At 38.7% G+C, this 26,176-nt stretch overlaps 1 protein-coding gene across 1 annotated transcript in view; it reads right to left on the bottom strand.

Annotated features, from left to right (window-relative positions):
• The window catches only part of TRPM3 (transient receptor potential cation channel subfamily M member 3), a 608,677-nt gene extending 583,779 nt beyond the window's left edge, over positions 1 to 24,898 (bottom strand). Inside the window, 2 exon segments of the mRNA XM_012932570.2 lie at positions 24,257 to 24,366; positions 24,369 to 24,898. Coding sequence (XP_012788024.2) covers positions 24,257 to 24,366; positions 24,369 to 24,432 — 174 coding nt within the window. The 5' untranslated portion in view covers positions 24,433 to 24,898.
• Between the last annotated feature and the right edge of the window lie 1,278 nt (positions 24,899 to 26,176).

Here is a 26,176-nt window from a genome sequence, read left to right on the forward strand (position 1 = left end):
AGAAATATAATTTGCTGCCATGTGACTGGATCTGGACTCAGTATCAGGCTGAGTGAAATTAGTCAGAAGGAAAGGCATAGATACAGAATGACCTCTTTCACATGTGTTATACATCAATATAGTACAAAAATTTAAATCAATATGACATAAACATAGAAAATTTCCAAAGGCAATAGATATTGAGAACTGATTTTCATAAGGAAGCTCAATACTGAAGGGGAGATAGCAGATGTTTGGGGTGTATGGGACATCACTGGGGCAATGTGGAGAGAATCTGACATGTACAGAATGTGGAGCATTCTATGCATGAACCCCACTATTAAGAACAGTATAAACTACAATGCCTAAAATAAAAATAAATATTACATGCTCTCACTCTTTCTATACACTCTTTCTATATATTTAGGTACATAACTTAAATTTCTTCCAGAGTTAAATGTACACCCAATAGGAAAAAGAATTCTACTATTAATGCTAATGTGCCTCTACAGTTTAAAGCGTAAAATTAGCTGTTTACATAGGTTCAAGTACACAACCATGCCATATAGAATGAAGATGATTATCATAATATGATAGATGACAAAATATTCAATTATGGCTTAAATATATGCCAACAGATGAAATTATTTCCAGAGTCACCCAAACTGATAGATACTGGGGCCAAAGAGTACTTTGTATGAAACTATTGCCAAATATCACAGATGGCATGACGCTAGAAATGTGGGGAGAGGAGAAGATCTATGATTAAATCAACCCAGTAAGGTTAAATGAACTCAGGGAGGGAAGAGTCTAAAAACCATCCAGGATTCTCAAGTGTTCCAGTAGTAAAGAGACAGAGATGAGAGGCAATAACAATCAACACATGCGTGGCCTCTTTGATGTGTATTCAAGCCACGAGACTTTCACTGTGTAATGATGACTCTCTTTTCTACCCCAGAGCATGAGTAATGTTATCACTATTCCATCAGCTCCTTTTTTAGGGACATAGTTAATATCAGACATCCCCAGTTTATTAACAAAATCCCAAACCAAAACACATAATGAAATGAAAAAAAAATACACAATTTAAGGAGTAGAAACTAGAGATTCTCAGTGTGAATCTAGTGGCACTACATTGATTGAACTGGTGTGTAGGAATTAAGAAAAGTCTTCACATAATTGGTTACCTGGAGATGCTTAAAGAGAGAGAGAAGAACAGATGTAAGATGAGAAACAAACCAAGATGGTGAGGCTGGTTGTTTATATTGTGCTTTCTGGTTGAATGAGACCACTTTCCTATACCCTTTGGCTTGGCCACACTTCACCTCATGCTAGTAAGTAAAGGCTATATGCTTGCTGAAGCTTCCTGATCACTGAAGTTTTCAAAACAGATTCTTAAGGCAGGCAACCTTGGGGAACATCATTTAGCTTCATGAATCAGAGATTAAGCGGGATAAAATAGGTCTAGATGACCAGATACATTCTTTTTAGCTCTTGAATTTTTATTCCTCCAACCACTGGTCTGGAATTTATAAACAGACATATTTTAGTATAGCTTTTCATTTATAACATTTTATGCATGGATTCCACTACTTCTACATAGGACTTCTACTTCCCATTAGGGCACTTTCAAGGATTTCTTGCAGCCCCCTGGATAGTGTAGTGGTCAATGTAACACCTCTTAGAATTGTACAAAGGTGCAAATCCAGCTCCACTGAAATTCATGCTTAAAACAACATCCCAACGTTATGCTCTTCCCACACTATTCCCTCATGGAATTGTTTTCTTTCTGAATTTTCTGTTTTCCCTTTGATATTATATGTCACTGGACCAGGATGAACTCTAAAGACTAGAGACATATATGTTCTCTATTCTTTGGGCTTTAATTTTACTTTTTTGGTTTTGGGATCACATGCAGCTTTGCTCAGGGCTTACTCCTAGGTCTGTGCTAAGTAATCACTCCTGGCAGCGCTCAGGGAACCATATGTGGTACCAGGATCAAACTTTGATGACGCATAAGCCAAGCAAGCAGTTTACCTGCTGCTTTGTCTCTCAGGCACTATCCTTTGTCATTATACTAAAACTGCTTTGAACAGTGAAACAAACTCAGTGCTAGTTCAGACTTCTAATATCTCCAGTGTTATACAAGAATGAGTGCTCCCCTTTCCACACTATTGTCTGACGTTAAACAACTGATGGGTTAGGGATACCAACCCACTGTGAAATTGAAAAATCTGCATGTAGTTACTGATTCTCTCCAAACTTAATTAATACTAGCTTGCTGTTGGCAGGAGGGTAAATAAACAGTTGATAAATATATATTTTGAATACTATAGTATTATATATTTTGAATATTACAGTATTATATACTATAGTTGTATACAGTATCATATACTGTATTCTTATAAGTATAACATAAAATGATTAAGACATTCATAAAATGGACCACAGAGATAGAACAGAGGAAGGGCAAATGTGGCCAACATAGGTTTGATCTCAGGTACCGCACATGGTTCCTCCAACATTACCAGGAGTGATCCCTGAGCACAGAGCCAGGAGTAACTCCAGACACCACCTGGTGTGGTCTCCAAACAATAAAAGTCCAGAGAAAATACATTTATAGTATTATGTTGTATTTCTAAATATAAAAATCTACATAATGTCTTCTTAAAGAAAATGTGTTTATAAGTGAATTTAAGCAGCTTAAAACTGTATTGTACAAGATCAACATACTTAACTTACAACACCTATCTCATAAAGTGTTTAGGGTTAAAACAACACCATACTACCATTCTTTAAATATGAGCACTTTTAACTAATACAAGTTTATATTTATTGGGATTTTTTTCTTTTGGTGTGGGGGTTGTGGTTTGGGATCACACCCTTTGGTGCTTTGAGCCTATATCCAACTTAGTGCTCTGGAAAAGCTCTAGTTGGTATTCAGGGACCATGTGGCACCAGGAATTGATCCACCTTTGAGCCACTGCCTTGGCCCTTGATTCAATCTTTAAAAGTGTTGTTTCCCGAGAAATCTAAAGTCTCTTGCATTGGCTGCTTCTATACTAGGACAGAAAAGGCAGTTTAGACTCTAGCTATAAGCAGCATTTAGACTCTAAAGATAAGAAACATTTATATTATGATTAGGTTTCCTTTCATACATTCAACATCAAATAAATTAGCTACTGTTTTTAGCATTTTTCTCTTTGGAAGATCTTGATCTAGAGGCTATGTACATTTGATTATCATAGCTCTAGGAAAATGGGGGAGGGGTTAAAATTTCCCTTATAGATGAGAAAACAAATATAAAGAAGCTAAGCTATTGCTCAGTTTATTAGCAACTGAGTGGAGATTTGGACATCAGCAGTCTTACTGAATGCCTATGATTCTCTACATCTCTGATGGTGGATATTAATTTCCGGACAGTGTGTTGTAGTCTCTCCCATCAGTGATACAATGAACATGGCTTTATTTTAGAATTATCACCCAACACAGCAGCAGGTCAGACCTCCTTGGCCATAGTTCAAAGAATTTATATTTCTGTTTCATCATGGTTTGCATACACTCTCTTTTGATTTTCTGTTATTACAATTTTTCCAACTTTAACTCCTTTACTGGGCAAGTCTGTGAACCAATACTAATTGGCAACAATGAGCCAAACATTTTCTTAGGCACTGGTAGTTCAGTGGTACCACATCCATATCTTCACCTTTGCTTAAACACAGAAAGACCATTAGTTCTGTGCTCCTAATATCTGGGAGTTGACTGACTCTGAAATTTATCTACACCTGGGTATTAATAAGAAGTAAATTTAATTGTTTAGTATGTACAAATTGTTTAATATGCAGGGAGTCTCTTGCCCCCGAGCCTGGCTGTGTTTCCCAGGGCCCCTCGGAGGGGGTGGGCTTTAGTTTCCCTCCCTGTCCTGAGCAGAGCTTCCAAGGCCAAAGACTCTGGAGCCTAGCCACAGCCATGCTCAAGGGCCCTCTCCACACGTTCAGACAAGCCTCACGCATGAAGGAACCAGCTGAGGAAACCAGGGGTGTGGGACTCAGGGCCGAGACCTCCAGGCCTGCTCCGATTGGGACTGGGCATCTTCCGCCCAGATTTCCCATCTTCCAGTAACTAGGCAGGCACACCAAGGGACTGCCCCTGGCACCGTGTAATCCCACCAATGGCCAACATCCAGAGACTTTAAACCAAGCTCCCGGAAGCTTGGTTATGGTCTAGTTCTCCCTTATGGCCTACTTCTCCCTCTGGGAGAGTCTGGCAAGCTACTGAGAGTTTCCTGCCCACATGGGAGAGCCTCAAAAACTCCCCATGGTGTATTCATATGCCAAAACCAGTAACAATGATGGATCTCATTCCTTTGACCCTGAAAGAGCAGGAAAGGACGAGTAAAGAGAGGCTTCTAAAATCTTAGGGTTAGGACGAATGGAGACGTTACTTAGACCTCTGATCAACAGAATAATGATGATGATGATGATGTACAATTAAAGGGAAAGATAAAAGCAATATGGATGTCCCTGGAGACAAAGGTGTCTTCTTGAGTTAGTCCCCCCCAAGAGAATTGCCTCTATTGAAGCAATTGATCATTTACCTTTGTAAATGATCAATCACACCTATGTGCGATCTTATACCTTGAACTCCCTCAGATGTGTGTAAGTTTGATAACAGCTCTGCATTACACAGGTCATTTTGAACATCAGTCTGTGGTCCCCTGTCACTTTGTTCCTCTGCTGCGGAGGTCAGGGAGGTGGTTCTCGGCCACCAAATGCATAGTGCATCCACGCTTAAGCTCACACTATTGAGGGAAAGATGAAATAATTATCAATTATATAATAGTAAGGGCAAGACCAATAGAACATCTAGAAAAGTGCATATCTTGCACTCAGCCAATCTGGGTTTGAGCTGCAGCACTCCATATGGTCCCTCGAGCCCTGCTAGGATTGGCACTGAGCACAGAGCCAGAAATAAGCCCTGAGTACTGCCAGGAGTGATCCCAAACAAACAAATAAACAAAAGCCATACAACCTTAAAAGTATATAACATGCAATAACAAATTTTCCTAATTCCTAATTACAATTATTTTGGATGATTAAAGCATAAATCAGCAATTTTCTTTTATTCCCCATCAGAATTTTTGTCTTTGAGAACAATTTTTTTTTTGACTTGGAAGGTGAAATACCATTTCTCACCCTTTCACTTCCACACAGCTTTATTGTAGCCATCATAAGACTTCCCTGATCCCAAGAAATCTCCTTGCATTGGCTTTTGACTTGTACTTTTTTTTCCTTTTCAAATCATACTCAATTTTAAATTTCTTTCTCTCTGGTTGCTTTCTCTTAGAAAAAAAAAAACTAAAAATTTTCTCTGGGGCCATTTACACACTAAAACCCATCCACACTCCTTTATTGCTCATTTTTTTCAAATACAGATCCATGTCTTTACTTTCTGCATACTCATTTACTTAGTCAGACATATGAACATCATTGACTTCTATGTAAATGTTGTGGACTACATTTACATGAATAATACATGCTCATTGCTCTTGATGTGGTTGTAGGTATTTAGTGGCTTGAGAACCCCACGTTATTCAGCGGCCCATAATCTTCCAACACACCTGGCCCAAGATACTTTCCTAGTTCTTAGGCTTCCTCCTTCCAAAGGAAACTGATGCAAGAAAATTTGCTGAAGCCATCTCAAATAATTGTTAACACTGTTCTTAATGCCTGGAGGAATCAGTGCATATTCAATTTGCATATGAAAATTGTGTATGCGTGTATAACTGATGACAGAAATAGAGGGAAAATGGGAGTGCATAGGGTGGGATGAGTAATTACTAAGGAATTAGTTCAAGTTCATTGAAGGAAATAAAACTTCTCCTGGAAGCAATTTGCACGTGAAATATAATGTCTTCAATGTGCAAAACTTGATCTAAGACATCTCTTTCTGAGACTAAAATGTTGTAAATGTGGTCTTTGTCAGATTTCTGATCTAGGTTGGTGATTAGTTTAATATTCAAATGATAGATGTGCCATCTTCACTTTAGAAAAAGTTCAATGGTCAAAGATTATTTAGGTCACAGGTACCTGTTACTACAGCCTTTCTGCTGCGTGACAAAGCCACGTGCAGCATCCATCTCTTGCATTATTGAGAGCAAAACTGCAAAGGTCATGCAAAGTTCAACACTTTCCTCTCTGTGCTGTTTAGAAGAAACAATCCAGGACTCTATTCCAGCTTTTTTTTTTTACAGGAATATGATGTGCTTTCAACAATGCATCTGTGACAGTGGAAGTTTCTAGCAGAATTCAAATATATCTCAAGCATCATTTCCATACCAAAGCAAATCAGAATGACATTATAGATACATTAAGTTTTTGGTTCACAGCATGGAGTTTTGGTGTTGTTGTTTTTATCTCAGTAGTGAATATAATGTGTTCTTTCAGAGCTAAAGCCAAAGTTCCCCTTCTTGTACTTCTAACTCCCTTTCAACAGAGAGAAAACCTTGAATCAGCAACCATTGTTTTTATGTTGGTCTAAGGTCCTTTGAGAGTCAGGAGCAATTTTCTCTTTTTTATCATTGTACTCCTTGTGCCTAACTCAGACTTTGGGAAGGTTGATTTCTGCCAATATTTGTTGGATTTATTTTCCTCCACAGTGAATACGAACTTCCTTAAAAACAAATTACAAAGTTTGGCTGAATATTGCATAAGAGACCCTTCTAATTTTCTACCCTACTCTTGCATATTGCCCCCTTTTCTCTCTCATCTACTCAACTGCACTGATCTACTTCGAATCACCCAACAGTGCTTATGGACTTTCACCTGGACTACCCTCCCATTCCTCCTTTTTCCCTATTGGAATCCTAATCATCTTTGAAGATCTAACCCCCAATATCATCAATCCATTCTATCATGTCTTTTACTCAAGTGAAGTTCATTTCTTTCACATTCTGGTCACAATGACTAATTGTTAATGTCAATTTCTACATTAATTGGTCAGACTCTAGAATGTACAGATACTGTCATATTTATATTGCTACTGCTTAGCATGGAGATTGGTAGTGTTGAAAAAAATATTTTTTTGAATAACACTTTGGAGTGCTGCATCCAGTCCAAAAGCTTTACCTCTTCTTTTCCTTTACCTCTATAAACCTCTGACATATGAATGCAGACTTTCCCTTCCAGTACTTTGTGTTTTTAACACAATTCTGGGGCTAAAGCAAATAATTCTCATAGGAACCATAAACAGCAATACTGGCGTTTGGTGTTAAGGCCTTTCTCTGCAATGCTCAGCCTAGCAGTGAGGGTCTTGGGGCTCAGTGCCAGGAGAAGGGAGGCACCAGTACCTCGTGGTGCCAGGGATCAACCTTAACTCTCGTTATTATATCAAAAACTATTTTCTCCTGTGAAATTTGACACTATACTGCTCATCAAGCAAACAAAATTATGACGTAGTAATAACAACTTTATGCCCATTAACATTTTAAAACAAAGCCTATTTTGATATATGTATGCAGCAACTGAAGCTTTCAAATAATGTGTATGTGGAAAGGGGGAATATAAGATGCTAGGATTGTCTGGAAAAACTCCTTGAGAGCTTCTACTAAGGCTACACATGTACTTATCCTGTAATGTAGGAATTCAGTTCCTAGTAGACAATCAAGACAAATAGGTGCATATGTTCAAAAGTATGTTCACAGTAGTTTTGTTCATAAGTGCTCAAAATGGAAAATAATGCAAATTTTCAGTAAAAGGAAAAGGTATCAATAGTATATTTATTCATGATATTACAGCTAAAAAATGGAAAGCTATCAGAAATATGTTCAATGGAATAAGGCAGACACAATATAAAGCAAGCACATTACCCTCAATTTAAGAAGGGATTTTGATGATATCCCTTCTTAAATTGTTTGCTTCAGTAGATCTGTTGCTAGTGACTTCTGTAGGATAGTTGAGGGACAGCTGCCCCAGAGTAGTGGATTTAGGTATAAACAGTCCAGATGTTTAGCATTAATTGGCTTATTGAATACATCAGATATATCATAATATACAGCTCCCCCTGCTCAGTAATATGCTACTACTAACAACTGCAAACTAAGCTCAATATTCCCTTTGCCTCATATTTTATAGCTGCCAAGAGCCAGAGATTCTGTGCCAAAACTCTTGTTTTACTATAATTCTCATATGGCTATTATCACTGTAGATAAAGACATTTTAAAATGGAGAAAACAGGACAAAACATTTCTTCATGATGAGTTAGTTTGCAAAGTTGTTTGAATATAGAAAATGATTTTTCCAGGGGACAAACACAAACACAGACACACATACACACACACAGAAAGGAAAACAAAGATCCCTCCTGTGGTGTTACCCTCTTAATAGAGCATCCTGCTGCTGATGAACAATTCTTACTTTTAATGACTAATGAATCTGGGTTTGCCTCTGCATTGGCACAGCTGGGGGGAATGTTGCTATCTCCGGGCTTCTCTGAGGCAGAGGGTGAGGGGGAGTCTACATTGCACTTCAACGTGAGCAGCCTAAACTGGGCAGACTGTTAAGTGAGTACGAGCTGTACACCAGTGCAATATAAATATACCCCACACCCACCACCAGCAACAGTCCCTGAGCTTCACACCACTCTCATCACACTCCTCCTTACCAGGGCATTCCCTAACAGTCCATAGCCCAGTTTCCCTCCTGCTAGTCCTTTCATGACCCAAACCTTCTAGAATGTCTCCTCACCTTTATAATTTCCTCTCTGATTGCATGGAATATTCCAAATTCCCATAGGGAATTTAATACCTACATCAGAAATACCTTTTCTAAAAGATAGTAAAAGGTATTTGTCTACTGTCTCAGTTGCATTTGCTACCCTTTATCTGTCCTCAGCTGTATTAAAACATCTATCAAGACACAGCATCAATTCCAACTTGTTTATCTATATCTCTGTATCTATTATTAGCACTTTCTATCAAGGGCTTTGTAATTTACAGTTTTTAATTTGTAAGACCTTTGCATATTTTCTCACACATAGAATTAGTAAGCAGTGAAGAATCTTTAAAAATGAATAGGGGTTAAAAACTGATTTGGCGGGAGAGAGTTGAGGGGAGGACCCTACAATAGTGGTGGAGGGAAATAGACACTTGAATGCGAGGTGTGGTGTTGGAGTGTTGTATGCATAAAATTATATCATTGACAGTATTTGTAAATCATGGAACAAAATGAAATATTTTTAATTATTTTTTACTTTAAATGATTTCAATTTATTTAGGTAGGATAAATCATATACAAATCAATCATGGCGCACTGATGTACTGGTGTTGGAACATTGTGTGTCAGTCAAGTTCATTTTGAAGAACTTGAAACAAAACACTTATTTAAAGCTTATTTCTGTTCCTGTTTTGTTCCTGCTTGGAAAATTACTAGTCAGGTATATATAACACAAAACTTATTAAAAATGTCTCCTCTTCAAAACAATATCAGCAGGACCAGAAAGAGAGCTGTGATTGAGCACGTGGGTAGCATGTACAAGGCCCTGAATTTGATCCAAGCTGCCACATGATCTCCAAGAACCACCAGTATAGCCCTGCTTATCCCCACCAAACACACACAATACCAGGTTTGACCCTGGTGTGGCCTGTCACACTGCTAGACCAATGCACGCAAGCACTACACCACTAAAGGCCACATCTCTATAACCCCACCTTTTAGCACCACTAGGGGTGGCCACTATTAACACAAAGAATCTGACAAAAACAGGACAACAGAATATTCTGTTGTTTTTTTTTAATTGAATCACTGTGAGCTACAGTTACAAAACTTTCATGTTTCAGTTGTACAATGATAAAACACCCATCCCTTCACTGGTGTACATTTTCCAGCACCAATATCTCCAATATCCCTCCCCTAACCCTGTCTCATGTCCCACCCCACCCCCACCCTCTATGGCAGACAATTTCCCCCTTACTCTCTCTCTCTCCTTATGGATATTATGGCTTAAAATACAGATAGTGGGAAGCCGTCATGTTTGGTCCTTTATCTACTTTCAGCACACATCTTCCATCCTGAGCAATCCCTCCAACCATCATTGACTTAGTGATCCCTGCTCTATTCCAGCTGCCTTCTCCCCCCAGCTCATGAGGCTGGCTTCCAACCATACAGCAATCTCCCTGGCCCTTGTCTCTATAGTCAAAATAGAAATATTCTGATTAAAACATTAATTTTGCTTCATCTGAACATTCTAAACATGGCTGTTTTTTTAAAAAAATCATAAATCATAATTTCAATTCTCAATCCAGTTACTGCCTATATAAAACAACAGGCTATTTTTATGCTCTTCTTATAGAGATACAAATTAGAAAACATTATGGTTTCATTCCCTCTAATAGTTGATAAACCCCAGTAAAAGCACTATAGAACCTCTCAGTAGTGAAAACATAAACAATGGGGAAGTTCATAGGAGGATTTCATGGGCTCCGTGGAACCCATCATGCTATCTTATAGTGGGTCTCAAAGTATTTACTCATGATTTGATGATGTTCCTTCAATGGTGAAGAATCCTACAATCTTCCCCAGGTTTTCAAAGTTTCTCTGCCAGAATCAGTGTCTGTATGGTACCAAAAGTGTAGGGTAACTGGTTATCTACACTTGCAGTGAAATCTTACTTTGGGATTCCTTGCAGCACCTATTAAGACCTGGGTAATTTCCAGAACCATTAAGCTTCCAAAACATGTGTTTAGGGAATTCCTGTTAATTGAATTAGTGAAGCATGGTGCTCACAGCCTTACTAAGGGAATCTGTCTCACCTACTAGAAGAATGGGTGGAGGTGATTGCTTTATATTTGGTTATTTAATTTCTTTGACAATAGTTCTCTAGGTAAGAATGGGAATCTGGGGCTGGAGCAATAGCACAACGGGTAGGGCATTTGCCTTGCACGCGTCCGACCCAGGTTCGATTCCCAGCATCCCATATGGTCCCCCGAGCACCGCCAGGAGTAATTCCTGAGTGCAGAGCCAGGAGTAACCCCTGTGCATCACTGGGTGTGACTCAAAAAGAAAAAAAAAGAATGGAAATCTGACCAAACCTGAGTCAATGAGATTTCCTAGAAGAAAGGGAGAAACAAATTGATATGATGTAAGAAATGTCACGGATCTTATATAATGTGTACTGGGCAAAAGGTAGCAAAATAGCAAAGTAACAAAACAGAATAAGCTGAGCTATATAGAAAACAAAAAGCTTAGAGTATGACAAACTATAGTTCTATAACTAATAGAGACTGTGTTGCTGTGTTGTCTGGATATCCTGTTACTGAACAGTCTACAGATTAACCAAGGGCTGGAGCGATAGCACAGCGGTTGGGCATTCGCCTTTCACTCGGCAGACCTGTGTTCGATTCCTCCGCCCTTCTCAGAGAGCCTGGCAAGCTACCAAGAGTATGGGGCCCGCATGGCATAGCCTGGCAAACTACCCGTGCATATTGGATATGCCAAAAACAGTAACAATAAGTATCTCAATGAGAGACGTTACTGGTGCCCGCTCGAACAAATCGATGAGCAATGGAATGGCAGTTAAACAGATTAATTACACAGGAAAACATTCAAGTTAACATGAGCTACTTCCTGCTATTTTTCAGCAAACTACATGCAGATTAATAATTTTAATATATCTTTAATATGACCTATTTGGATTGGGGAATGCAGCTCAGCAGCAAAGTGCTTGCAAGTGTGAGACCTCAGAACAATATGCAGCAGGCCAAAAAAAGGTCTCATGTGATAGGTAACTGTCAACTTGTCTAGGACTAAGTGGCAGATACTTGATATGATATTATTTTGGTTCTTCTGTGAGCATATTTTATATTATATTTACATTTAAGTTAGTGACTGATTGGAGTCAATTAACCTTTATAAAGGAGGTGGGTCATTTCTGATTCACTGAAAACCTGAAAAGAGCGAAAGACTAAATCTTCCCAAGCTGATGGAATTCTCCAACAATATGACTTTGGACTGCATTTGCAGCATTGGTTTTTCCTGGTTCTCAGAAAAATGCCTTTAGAGTTGAATGTCTGGCTTTCTAGTCTCCACCATTAAATTGGAGGCTTTCTAATCCTGTAGTCACATGAGCCAACTCCTTAAATATCTTTAGATGCCAGATAGATGGTATAATGGTTAAGGCTTTTACCTTGCATGCAGCAGACCCCAGTTTGATTTGTGGCACTATATGGTTCCCGATCACAGAACTGGAAGTACCCCCAAGCACAGCCAGGTGTGGGTCAAAACCCATTTTTTTAAAAACTTTTAAAATGAATACATATATACTTATAGATGAGTGTATATGTATATATGTGTATGTGTATGTGTGTATATATACATATGTATTCATTACTTTACTGTAGAACCCTAATAGGAACTACATATAAAATTACAAAATGCAAGTAGCTGCATATAAATTATATATCACTGTCATCCCATTGCTCATTGATTTGCTCGAGCAAGCACTAGTAACGTCTCCACTGTGAGACTTATTACTGTTTTTGGCATATCGAATACACCACGGGTAGCTTGTCAGGCTCTGCCATGCAGGCGGGGTACTCTCGGTAGCTTGCTGGGCTCTCTGAGAGGGATGGAGGAATCAAACCCAGGTCAGCCACGTGCAAGGCAAATGCCCTACCCACTGTGCTATCGCTCCAGCCCTATGTAAAGCTTAAATGTGTTAATATTTGAGCAACAAAACATGACCATTTTGAGAATATGTCTTTCAATATTCTTGTTGTCAAGTACAAAATTATTTATTTGTTCATAATATCAATACATGGAATCACTCTATATTCTGCTTGTGGTGCAAGTGAAGAGAGATAATAGGCAGAGAAGAAATTTTCCTATAACTTCACTGCATATAGGTGCAAACAGAAAATTCTAAATTTCAAATTAGAAAAGTCCCATAATATGTGGATTAATTAATCTGAGCCATATGTTCTTCAGCTAAAATGTGGAGTAATAAAAGAAAAAAGGAGAGAGGAGGAGAGGAGGGGGGAAAAAGAAAGGGGGGAAGAGAGCAGGGAGTGGGGGAGAAGAGAAAGCGGGGAGAAAGAAGAGAGAGAGAGAGAGAGAGAAGAAAAGCATCTGCCATAGACAGGGAATATTGGTAGCAGGAAATGTTTACTAGTTTACTAGTGAAGGGACGGGTATTGGAAGACTGCATGACTGAAACTCAATCATGAACAACTTTGTAACTGTGTGTTTCATGAAGATTCAACCAAAAAATAATAAAAGGCGGAGTAATTGTGTCTACCACATTTGTTGCACAGGACTGCTATGAAGTACAGGCTCATTTTACAGTAAGCAAAGCAATCTTCAGTTTAAAAAGGACTTTTCAAATGTTAAGTTTTAATATCATTTTGCTTTCATCTATTCATTTCTACAAAATTTGGGAATGAGGCTGTCTTCTGAAGAAGTGAGGTTTTCTCTTTGTAAGAGTAAACAAATATCTCCCTGCCACATCATTTACTGACAATGAATGGCATTGTGATACAGAGAGTGAATCAAACACTGTTCCCCTATGAACATAAAATATCTTTACAGGGAGTTGACAGTTCACAGTTAGAGCTTTCTACTATCAAAGTAGTATTTGAGTACAGAGGCCATAAAACAGTTTTACTGTCACACCTCCTTCAATTCAAGAATGTTAGGGATGGAAAAGACTTGCTATCACCTCACAGCTGGCAACTGCAGCCTACTGGTCACATGTGGCAACTAAATGAAATTCTAAATTCTATGTATTTTGGTGGGCTGGAGCAATAGCACCGCGGTAGGTCGTTCGCTTGCACGTGGCCAACCCGGGTTCAATTCCTCTGCCCCTCTCAGAGAGCCCAGCAAGCCTACTGAGAGTATCTCGCCCGCATGGCAGAGTCTGGCAAGCTACCTGTGGTGTATTCAATATGCCAAAAACAGTAACAAGTCTCACAATGGAGACGTTACTGGTGCCCACTCGAGCAAATCGATGAGCAACGGGATGACAATGACAATGATGTATTTTGGTCCATATGGACTGACAACAAAATTCCACAGACTGGGTAGCTTTACTTTAGCTTTACTTTCATTTCATTTTTGTATCTGGGTCACACCTGGCTGTTCACGGCTTACTCCTGGCTCTGCATTCAGGTATCATTCCTGGTGGGCTCAAGGGTCTATATGGGATGCTAGAGATCAAACCTAGGTTGGCAGCTTGCAAGGAAAGAGCCCTACCCACTGTATTGCTCTGGCCCTCATTTCTTTTCTCTCACTGGGATCTCAGATTGTGTAGCTGTCATAACTACTTTGGTACATGTGGAGGCACTAGGGTTTGAACTCACAAAGTTGTGCTTTAAACCACTGAGCCATCTTCTGAGCCACTGAGTGAGTTTTAATTAGCAGAAAATTATAGTTTTATAGCAGAAAATTATAGCAGAAAAATATAGTTTCTTATAGTTCTGGGGGCTTAAGGTCAAGACCATGGTTCCAAAATGGTCTGGTGAAGATCCTCTTCCCAGCTTCAGATTTATATACAGTTGCAGACTTATAGTAAAATAAAACAAAGTGTTCTCTGGGACTTCTAGGAAATGCTAAAGACATAAAATAAAAACTAGTCTAGGCAATTCAGCAAGAATATTAGCTAATGCACATTTTCCTCTAAAACCTAGTTTTCCCCCTTTCACTTAATTATGCTTAAATTAATGGTGAAGATTAGTATTAATTACAGTCATTTAAAAATTAAACCAATTAACTTTCTCTGTTCTTTTTTTCTTTTTCTTTTTCTTTCTTTTTTTTTTTTTTTTTTGGTGTTTGAGCCACACCCAGCAGTGCTCAGGTCTTATTTCTGGTTCTGTGTTCAGTAGTCATTCCAGGAAGGATGTGGGGAACCATATACAGCATCAGGGATCAAATTATGGTTGGTCACACGCAAGGTAAGTGCCCAAGTCATTATTATATTACTCCTGCCCCAAATATTATAGATTTCTTACAAATTACTGAAATTATCAAGGTCTTTGAATGTCCACATATGCTAACATCATTCGAAGCATTTATTTTAATGATATGAAATATTTTTACTTTATTCATTGAAATTAAGTTTTGTTGCCTTGGTCAAATAGTATGACTAGAAGTTAGAGTAGAAAAATGGTAGAAGTTAAATATTTCAGTTAATATATCAATAAAAATTTGTTCAGCATTTCACTCACAAAAACTAGTATGAATGTGCATATATATGTGTAATATATATATACATATACATAAATTTCAAATATTTCCAAATTGGCCACAATCAATATATAAGAAGATGACTGATGGTAAGATGAAAAAATAGTTTATATTTAGGGAATAGAATTTGATCAGGAAACATTCCAAATGTAAGTTAAATCTCAGTCTGTTATAAAATGAAAAAGACATTATGTCTAATATGGCAACATCCCCTTCACATCACTAGAAAGTCTCTGCTGGGATTTCAGTGAAATCAATGACCTACTCAACTCTTAAAATATCACCTTTAGTGACTAAAGCAGAGGTGCTCAACTGAAGGTAACTTTTGCCACCCAGAGGACATTTAGAAATGTCTAGACATTTTTAGTTGTGGAGTACAGTGTGGGAGTTATGAAGATGTTCCTGGTATCCTTAGATAAAGACAAAATATGATACACAGCTTATAGTGCTTAGGAGATAGCTTCATAAGCAATTTATTAATATTGACCTGGGGCCATAATAGAGCAGGTAGGGTGCTTGCCCTGCATTCGGCCAACCTGAGTTTTATCCTCAGCATCCCATTCTGTCCCCTGATACCACCAGGAGTTGATCCCTGAGCACAGAGCCAGTACTAAACTCTGAACACAGCTGGGTGTGGTCCAAACACACACACACACACACACACACACACACACACACACACACACTCACACACTTATTCAGATCAAAATATCCATAGTGCTGAGTATGAAAATACTTTTATTATGTCAGGGTCAGGGCCTGGGGGATACCCAGCAGAGCTCAGAAGCTCTTTCTGGCCTGTATTCAAGAGTGACTCCTCATAGTGCTCAGGGGATGTGGTGCTGAGGACTGACTGACTCACTCACTCACTCTCACTCTCTCTCCCCCCCCCCCCGCGCGCCTGAAAAGCCATTATAAAAAAAATTAATTAGGCTAATCTAAAATATTCAAGAAGCAAAATTTAAATAGCTGAAGCCCCAACTGTTCAAGTCTTCATTATTCATGAGCAAGTCCTGTAGAGCTGGTGTTTTTTAAGAGCACCTATATGACTGCTGGAAACTCTTCTAAATACTTTTATTCATATCTTTTTTCTAGAAAAATGTAGATTATTATATATACTTTCAGGAATAATTATTTACCTTATTTATAGTCACATTGATCTTTGAACCCATAAAGGATATGGTTTTTTTTTTTACTTATTCTGATTTCTTTCACATGGAATGTTATGACTTTGACCTATTTTAACCCAGTAAGAACCTGATAAACTAACATTTCTTTCCATTATACCTGGCACTGTAAAATCACCAAAACTAAAGAAAAAGAAATCCTAATTCACAGTTTAAACTATCAACTATTTCCTAGTTTTATATCTATGTAGTTGTCTCTAGAAGTTTGCCAAAGCAATATTAATGGTTACAGCAAAAAAAGTTTCTTCATAAAGTTTAAAGTTAGCTTTTCTTCTTCTATTAGTGATGTCTCTAATTCATGGAAAAATCCTGCCAATATTACTAAAAGTAGTATGTTACAATCTATTATCACTAAATTTAAAAATGACTTTTTATTGACATAATCCATAAATAAAGTTATTTCAATCTCTTACTTTCCTTTCCAATAAGTAGCTTCATCCAAATATCTGGTATAACTGACCAATAGTTTTTACTTAAGTGTGGATATCTTATGTCACTTTACTGAACACTAATTGCTAGTTTAATCTCTTAATTTAGGAAATATGTGAAGCATGTCGGTTTCAACTTTAATTGAATAAAAATGCCAAGACCTTTTAATTCCATTTATGATTTCTAAATAGAGATCTTTGAGCACTGCATAAAAGGCACGGTTATCTATTCCCTCCAACATCTAACTTTTCCAAAGCAATTCATCTATGTTGTTTTCTGCAAAATATTGTACTCACCAAATTGTTTAAGTTTTTTCCCCAACTTTAAGACCTTCAGAATGAATTGGAAGACCTGATAATATGACAATATGCTAAAAGCTCAGGTAGAAATATCCACCAATTTTATGGACAAGTATAAAAAGGGAAACTAAACTGGCTTTGGGGATTCAGGACTTTTTTTCTAAATCCTTCCAGCTTTCATGAGCTGAGTATTAAAAGAAGACAAGAGTTAGGTAGGAGGTGTGGTTCACATTTTCAAGGCAGTGAAAATAGCTTGCACAAAAAGGCCCAGCTATAAAGAATTCGTTATTTGAGGAAGGAAAAAAAAAACACAATAGGGAAGTAGTGACGTTGACAGAGATAACTGACGGCTTATATACCACCAAGGAGCTTCTAGTTTACTCTAAAGGATAAGGGGAATTTCTGAAAAATGTTGATCATGACAACATCTTAGTTTTACTTGCATTTAATATATTGGTAGGCCACACTTGGGAGTGTTGTCAATTTTGGTACCCTGTGTAGTACCCTGAGCCCTGCCAGGAATTATTTCTGAGCACAGAGCCAGGAGTAAGCCCTGAGCACTGCCAGGTGTGGGCCCCAAAACAAAGCCAAAGCAAAATAAATCTAAGATTTTATTTTAAATGATAAAAATTACTTTTTTTTTTGTTTTTGGGTCACACCCGGTGATGCACAGGGGTTACTCCTGGCTCTTCACTCAGGAATTACCCCGGCGGTGCTCAGGGAACCATATGGGATGCTGGGATTAGAACCCGGGTCGGCCGCGTGCAAATCAAACGCCCTACCCGCTGTGCAATCGCTCCAGCCCTAAAAATTACTTTTAAAATACACAAAAGACCACATAAAGACACACAAAAATAATCGGGACAAAAATGTCTTCAGATTATGATTGTTTATCATTTATAAACCAAATCAGGACAGCTAAATTCAATGTATTTCTTTAGCTGACCTCTCAGTAATTAACGTTATTTTTATTTGAGGACCACACCTGGAGGTGCTCAGGGCTTATTCCTGCACTCAGGGATTACTCCTAGGGGTGCCTACGATAGAACCCAGGTTGTCTGTGTGCAAGGAAGTAAGCACCCACTCTACATGCTCCTCTATCTCTTCTTTCCTAAGTTTTAAGACTTTGTGAACTATTTACTTAAAACCTTTTGCTTTCTCTATTAACTAAGACATAATATGTTCTGCTTAGACGCTAGCAAAACATAGGACACTTAACAGTTTTCTTCCAGCTCATCTAAACCTTCAACAACTTGTTTCCCAATGTGTATGTGCACGGTCCTTTGATCAGCTGTAGGTAATATGTATCAGCATCCCTGAAAGAGCTTCTTAAGGTGCTATTTCCTAAGCCTACTAGCTACCTATTGGGCCAGCAGCCCTGGAGGTGGGCCTGGATATCTGCTTTACTCCCCAGTTCCCTAAGAGATTTTTAAGCATTGCGCTGGTTCCCTCTGTCTTACAAAGCTCTGCTCCTCCTTTCAATCTTTTTTCACATTTAGTAAAGGAAAAGGAGAAAGAATATTCTTTAGCTATCTGTAGAAGATCTTGGAGTTAATTGAGGTCAAGTCGGCAGCCATTTCAGCTCAGCCCCTTCTGTGCAGGATGTAATAACCAGGGAAGGGGGAATCCTTTCCCTGGAGAATGAGAGTTTGCCCCTTGGATTGTGCTACCGGGACTCTACAAGTTGCTCCTGAACCTGGTGATTCTGGACCTTGATGTCCCTGCCACATCTTCCTTCCTTCCCCAGCAACCGCACATTTTCATTATTCTTCCTCTATTCTTCCTCAGCGCAGAGCCTCAGGAAGCAGCATTCTCCAGAGAGACCCGGGGCTTCTCATTGCCTCAGGAATTTCCTTTAGCCTGCCTGAGGAACTTTTCACAAAAAGGCAAGTCACATGGTGATGGTTCAGCAGTCTGAGTCAAAGCTTCCAGTGAATTCACACCAGTTTTTCCTCTCTCCTGAGTTTTAGCTTGGGCAGATTTTCTTTTTTCTTTTCTTTATCTCATTACTTCATTTTAAAAAATCCCAATTTGGAAAAATGAATCCATTCACTTCCCTCATCCTCTGCTGTTTTTGTGACCCAGGGTGTCCTATCAGATCGTGGTCACACACACTTAGCCACAGTCTACCAGGGACACTAGGGAAAAACCAGTGACATTGTCACCAGGATTGAGGAGATGGAACTTGGCATATAAGGTGGTGCTAGGGATTGAAGCTGTGGCCTCATATTAGGCAGGTGCTGTGCCACTGAACTCTTGCTCTCACTTCATAAAATGTATCAGCATTTGGCAAGCCCAGCTGGAAAGACACAGATTTCTTATTACTATCCTGTAAAATTTGCCTGGCAATACACTATGTTTTCCTAAAAGCAATTAGCAAAGTTCCTGTCTTAAAGGCACTTAGTGAAATTGGTTCATAGCAAGTCCCTGGCTCCACTCTTCATTGTCATGTATCTAAGTCTAATAGATGTTTGTTTTCTCTTTTGCTCTGGAAATTTAACTGCCACTCACTAGCATGTTGTTCAGAAGTACCTTGGCCAAGCTAAGCAAAAACTCTGGTTTAGTCATAGAATTCTATACAACATTAAAAAGTCAGAACTTTTTGTGTGATGGAAAAACTTGAGGATCACAAATATGTCACAGTTGTGGCAAATTTCAATAGAATTGTTTTCTAGAAGTTGGAGAACACCACCAAAAAACTGTTTCTAGAATAACTTGTATAAACTAAAGACAAGCCCAATTCATTTTATCATGAGATTCTTGCTATGTTCAAGGATAGTAACATGAACATTATTAACAATTATTAACTATCACATGAAATTATGGGAGTAGAAAACATTGGCAATAGTGTAAAATTTGTATGGATATGGAAGCCTAACCTAATCAGTGTTCTTACAATTTTTTCCCTTGGGTTACCCAGTCACTTTCATTAATATTTTTTTTAAGCAATAGCTAAAAGAGCTAAAAAAAAAAGAAGAAGAGAAATCTGACATCTTATATAGATTTTTAAAATTTGGAGTTTATAATTCATAGTTTTACAGAAAGGCGGGGTAAAAATTATCAAAATACAGTATAGGAGCATCAAAAATACTACTGATGGTCTTTTATCTATTTCAAAGAGTTCTATTACCAGGCATTCAGAAGATTTTATATTCATTCATATATAACATGGAACTTGATTCCCCACTTTTTGTTATTCCTACTATTCTATTCAATAACTGCCATATCCTTTCTAGCTAAACCAAAGAGCAAACACAAAGTGAGATGCTATGGCCTCCCTCCTTGGGACCTTTACAAAGACACTTAGGCTAATAAATTAGTCACTGAGATCATCATCTAGTTATAGTGCAAAGATTAAAAATTCAGAAATGACATAAAATTCTTCCCTTCACCGCAACTAATGAATTGTAGAATGTTTTGTTTCATTTACTTTATTTCTATTGCCTTGGTACAGGTCCTCATTAATCTCAATGTTTCTAATTTGTCAACTCCAGATCCTAGCATCTTCCATCTAGACACTTTCAGGATGCTGTACAAAAGCTAGGAAAACAAGGCCCTCTGGAACTTAAACACTGCTGATTTTTCTAGTCTGTTTATTTTAATATCCCAGTTTACAATTATTTGTTGACTCCAGTGGACTATAGCTTTCTATGACACAGTGCACAGCCATCTTCACAGGAACCAAACATCAGACCTAAGTCAAGATCTAAACTCTTCATTTTAAAGAGGAGGACACCAATTCCAAAGAGGTTAATAACTCACCTAAGGCCACACAGCTAGCTGGGAACACAATCAAATGAAGAACATTAGTTTAGGCCTACTTGCCCAGAATAAAATTTATTAAATATTCATTTAATGTTGCTCAAAGTGATCAGAATCATGCAATTTCCTATCATAAAACTTGGACACATACTAAAATGATACAGATTACCTCATTGGCATCAATAAAGTGGTTTAAACATACAAATTTCATAGTAAGTATATAGCTTTCCTTTCCCCAAATACAACCCACTTTTCAGAAGATTTCCCCTTAGTAAGAATATGAGACTTCAAAATAAATTTCTTTGCTCTAAATTTAATTTTGAAATTCAACAGAAGTTATAAAAAGAATATCTCCCAAATAAAACAATGGCTGAAAAAGACCTGCTAATAAATAAGAAACATGTTTAAAACATTCTGTCACCGGAATAAACTTGACTTTTCAAAAATTAATAGTAAGATAAAATCTTGAAACATGTAAGTATGAAACAAACAACAACCAGAGAAACAGTTTGGAATGATTCCCATTTGAAATGTGTCTGTCTGACAACAGCCTCTGTCTTTTGGCTATCATCATCTTGTGCCTGTCCAGAAATTCACTTTCGTATGTTATTTCCAAATGCAATCCCAAAAGCAAAATGAGAGCTGGTTGGCAAGTTCAAAATTTGCTCTGAGATTGGCAAAAGTATAAGTGATATGTTTTGAGAAAAAAAATAAGCATATTTCAGTATTCACTGGGTTTTGAATGCTGAACTTCCCCTTTAGTAGCCAGCTTCCATTAGGAAGTGGTAAATACAGGAAACATAATTATAACCATTAGTGTGGTACTAAAGTAAGTTAACAAAGAAACACATCTTCTCAAGGAAAAAATGGGAAATGAACTTGGCTTGAGCCCAATGTGTCAGAAATGGTGGATGACATGAGTTTAACTAAATTGAATCATGCCCTCCTGCCCTACAATGCATTGACCGAAAAGTCAGTACTCTGGAAAGGATAATATCATATGAGAGTAACATTTGGAAGGGAAACAAAAGTTACCTGTTGAATAGGAAAATTGGGCTAGTAAATTTATTATTTAAATAGACTCTTGGATGCCCAGAGAAATCATCCCTCAAATTAACAAGGTGGTTGTATATGGGGAAGGAGCTATAAGAAACTGAAAAGAGGGGTTGGTGGAGGGAGGAAATAGGAAGTTAAAAAATGGTAGAAATTACTGTAATTATATATTTAGTTTCTAAAGAAAACAGGGAGAACATTAGCCATGTGATTATTCAGACATTCTACCTTACTCAAAATACGAAAGCAGTTCAAGAGTGCATAGGGGCTAACAAAGCAAAATAAAGGGGTTGGGATTGGTCAGATAGCAACTCAGGACCAGAAAGCCAGGAATACCTTTACTCATACACAAAAGCATTTTTTGTTTTCTTTAAATATTACTGAAAAAATTCAGTGTCACTTTTTGTCTCAAGAGTTTGAAATGAATTTATATGTGAAGTCATTTGGAAAAAGAGTTCTCTAGTAAAACTGACTTTTGAATTTTGAACAGATTGGAAAGACTCCTTCAATGTACTTTTAGAGGATAAATTATTTTTTAAAGGATCATGTGGATAGAATGATTGACCTGTGTGTCAATAATATATGTAGGTGTATAACATAAATAGTACTTTCACTTAATAAACACGACATCTCTCCCCCCAAAAAAGTAAGCCCCCCCAAATAGATACTTCTGTTGATTCTGACTACAAACGACTAATAACGTTTTCTAGTGAAAGAGGATATAAATAAAAAATATACTGGGGACAATATAGAATATACATATTATCTTAACAATGTCACAATATTAAGACCATTATAAATTAAAAAGTACTATCTGAAGGTAAAATAAGTAAATTATTTGAACTAAAAAAAGTATTTCTCATTGCTCATCTGACAGCTGGAATCAGTTTTCTCAGTGATAGTAGGTTTATGTTGGCAAGTTGCAAGATATATTTTGCCCCAGATCCTTGTTTTAGTAGAAGTTCTAAAGGAAAATTTATATTCATTTATTAGTTACCTGGCCTCATTATTTTTCATGCCTTATCACACATGTTATTCCAATACCATGAAAGCACTTTAAACCAAGAAAGTTACTCTCCCACTCCACAAGTTCAAACCTGCTTTTTCTCCTAAATGCTTCTCGATTTATTGATACGGGTCATCCTTTATATAAATTTACATTTAAAAACATAAAGAAAATTCAGACAATGGGTAATTCTATACTGAATTACCTTTTAGTTGCATAAAATTAGTTGTTCACATTCACTTAAGCCCACCAGAAAACACACACACACACACACACACACACACAAATATTCAAGCACAATTTATTCAGGGCTAATTTGTTCATCTTTCATTGTTGCTGGCTGGATTTAATATCCAGAGGCAATTAAATCACAATGTCATATTTATTACAGGAAAGAAAATTAAAAACTCATCTTTTAATCTTCAAATGGGTGTGAAATAAGTGTTGCCACATTTTCTTTTCTGTAGGGAAATACTTATTTTCTGCACCTTTTAAATTGTATTTGTATTTCTTTCCCTATGAGGCAAATGGCGAAGGGGAGATAATTAAGGCATTGTGGGACTTTTCCAGTCTTTGTGTGTGTGTGTGTGTGTGTGTGTGTGTGTGTGTGTGTATGTGAGAAGAGAGCCACTTACAAGAGGGAAGGACTCCAGCTCAGGTGTAGTACCTTCCTTTTGTGTAACTCAGCTGCTGAGAAAGCACAGGACACGCGATGCACCTGCATTTGACTATACTTTCCCATTACTGACTTCACTTAGCTGGCTAAAATGATGAAGCTGGTTTCAAAAACAAAGGCACATTAAATGCCACAATCTGATGAGGTTCTTATTCAGGTTTCACCTGAGCTATCACCTAAGGGCAAGAGTTTTAAAAATAATGAGGAGAATCCTTTGTTCTCCTAGGTTCCATTTAAAGGAAAAGTGGGTGGAAGGGCTTCCCCAGGGAGAGGGAGGGAGGAAAAAAAAAACCACCCAGAAGCCAAACACACGGGAGTAAGAGATTTCACTCCCACTCCGGTTCCCACTCATCCAAAGAAGTTAATTAATTCTATTTTAGGAATGTTTAAGAGGAGGGGAGAGCTTTCAGGCAGCCCATACTCTGCCACCATAATCTCACTCGCAAACGTGGCTCTGACCATCTTCCTGACACCGGGACACAAGTGGTGCTGAGAACCTCTCTAGCCAAAGGCACTGGAGCCAGAACCGCATGCCTTGGGGCTCCCCTAAAGGTGCATCCCCGGCAGAGTGCGAAGTTGTCGATTTAGACCCGAAAAGCAGAACGAGAGCCAAAGCAGCAAGTTTACAGTACCTTCAGAAGTCTGACAGATGGGAGAAAGGCTGCGTGGCACAGCTTCCGGATGGTCCAGTTTAGGGGTCGAGGAGCATCCGTTTGATTCATGACCCTTTGCAAATTCCACGGTCACACCCGAAACTGCAACCCTGAGCAATGTCTAGAAGAGAAACCGTCCCCCACGGCCCTGGCATCCCATGGTCATCTCCACACCTGCAAATTCCATCAGGGCAGAGGCTTCCTGGAACTTGGGAGACTAGTCAAGAGGCGTTGCCTGAGCCACTGAACCTTCTTAAGAAAGCCGCCTCCCCGCTGCCTGCAGCCGTGCTCATGCATACCAAACGTGGCTGAATGGAGGCACCCTGCCTGCTGCTTCTGGGAGGGGATGCACGGGTTGGAAGGAGAGGGACAGCCTGCATGAAGCAGCCTGTGGTTGGAGTCAGAGCAACCCGCTCCGAATGCGCGCTCCCTCTCCCGCTCTCCTCCCAGCAAAAGGCAAGTCAGGCATTGGGGGAAAACCCGGACCGTTTGCTCGGCTCGCCTAGGTTGGGGCGGGGGAGCCCGGAAGAGAGCAAAAGGAAACATCAATAAAGCCACAACAGGGAACTCGCACTTTCTTGCACAAAGCATCTTTGAGGGCTGGAAACTGGCACGGGAGGAGGGGCTAGGATGGAGGGGGAGGATGCCTCTGAAAGATAAGAGAAACACTTGCCTTTTGACTGCTGGGTCATAATCAATGGAGAGCTATTGGGAAACTGGGCTGGAGTGAAAGGAATCGCTGTAGTGTGTTGGGTTTTGATGGACGGTGATTGATTACATTCAGTCTGCTACACAGAGGATATGAATGAAAGATAGACAAATGACAGATCAGCAAACACACACACACACACACACACACACACACACACACACACACCACACTCTGGAGGAGGTAAGTTATTTCCCTCATCGAAAGCAGCATCACCTGAATTTTTGGCTTCTTTAGAAATGGCAGGTCCTAAATTGGGGCTAATTCCCTCCTGGAAAGTCTCTCTATAACCAACTTTAACCCTTACTGTGCCTTGGAGTGTGCTTTCTCAAGAACGTGGAGTTCCCTCAAGTGGGTTTCCCAAACCCAGGATCCAGTGAAAGAGGCATGACTTTTATAAGAGAGTTGCTGTACTGGTATATTTTTGGTCGTTAAGGGTCCCGTGGTGAATGAAAATCAAGGGGAACTTTTTGATTTGAAGGAAGAAACCTGACAGTTTCACTGCCACAGGGCAGTTGGGGTTGTTGGGAAGGAAAGAGCTTCAGTCCCCCCACGCATCAAACCTCAGAGGGTGCAATTGCTCTTTTGCAGCCCCTGAGAATTAAAATCCTTAGGGAACTGCTGTCTTACTTTCCTCCTCCTGTTCCACCCTTTGACAGTATGGCTTTTCTGTTCTAATTAAGTCTGAGAGAACTGGTAACTCCCAGTTACAAGATTATTGTGCATTCTGAGGCAAAGTGGAGAGAGGTGAGAACAGATGTGATTCTTAGGACCCAGATGTAGTTCAGAATTTGGGACAACATGGACCCTCCCTGGCATATTATTAAATACCCAATGTGCCGCATTGCACACTGTTTCCTTCACAGTGGTCCTGTGCCACGAATCCAAGGACAGTGTGGCAGAAAATGTTCATTGAAATGTAGTTGAACACTTATATCTGATACACGTCCATTAAATAATTCCATTATATTAAATGGCATTATTAAATGATATCACATAGATCTCTCACACAATTGGTTTCACTTTCTGTCACAATTCCATTTCTTCAAAGGATTAAAAGGGGGTTGGAAACAATAGCAGCCTATGTGCATTCTAACATTCTGGTAGCTACGCTCCATGCACTGCATAATTTCATAACTACAAAACACTGTGAAGGAGAACTTATTGTCCAACTCCCATTTCACAGATTA

Source organism: Sorex araneus, chromosome 1 (assembly GCF_027595985.1).
Source record: "Sorex araneus isolate mSorAra2 chromosome 1, mSorAra2.pri, whole genome shotgun sequence".
In the NCBI taxonomy this organism is placed as follows: domain Eukaryota; kingdom Metazoa; phylum Chordata; class Mammalia; order Eulipotyphla; family Soricidae; genus Sorex; species Sorex araneus.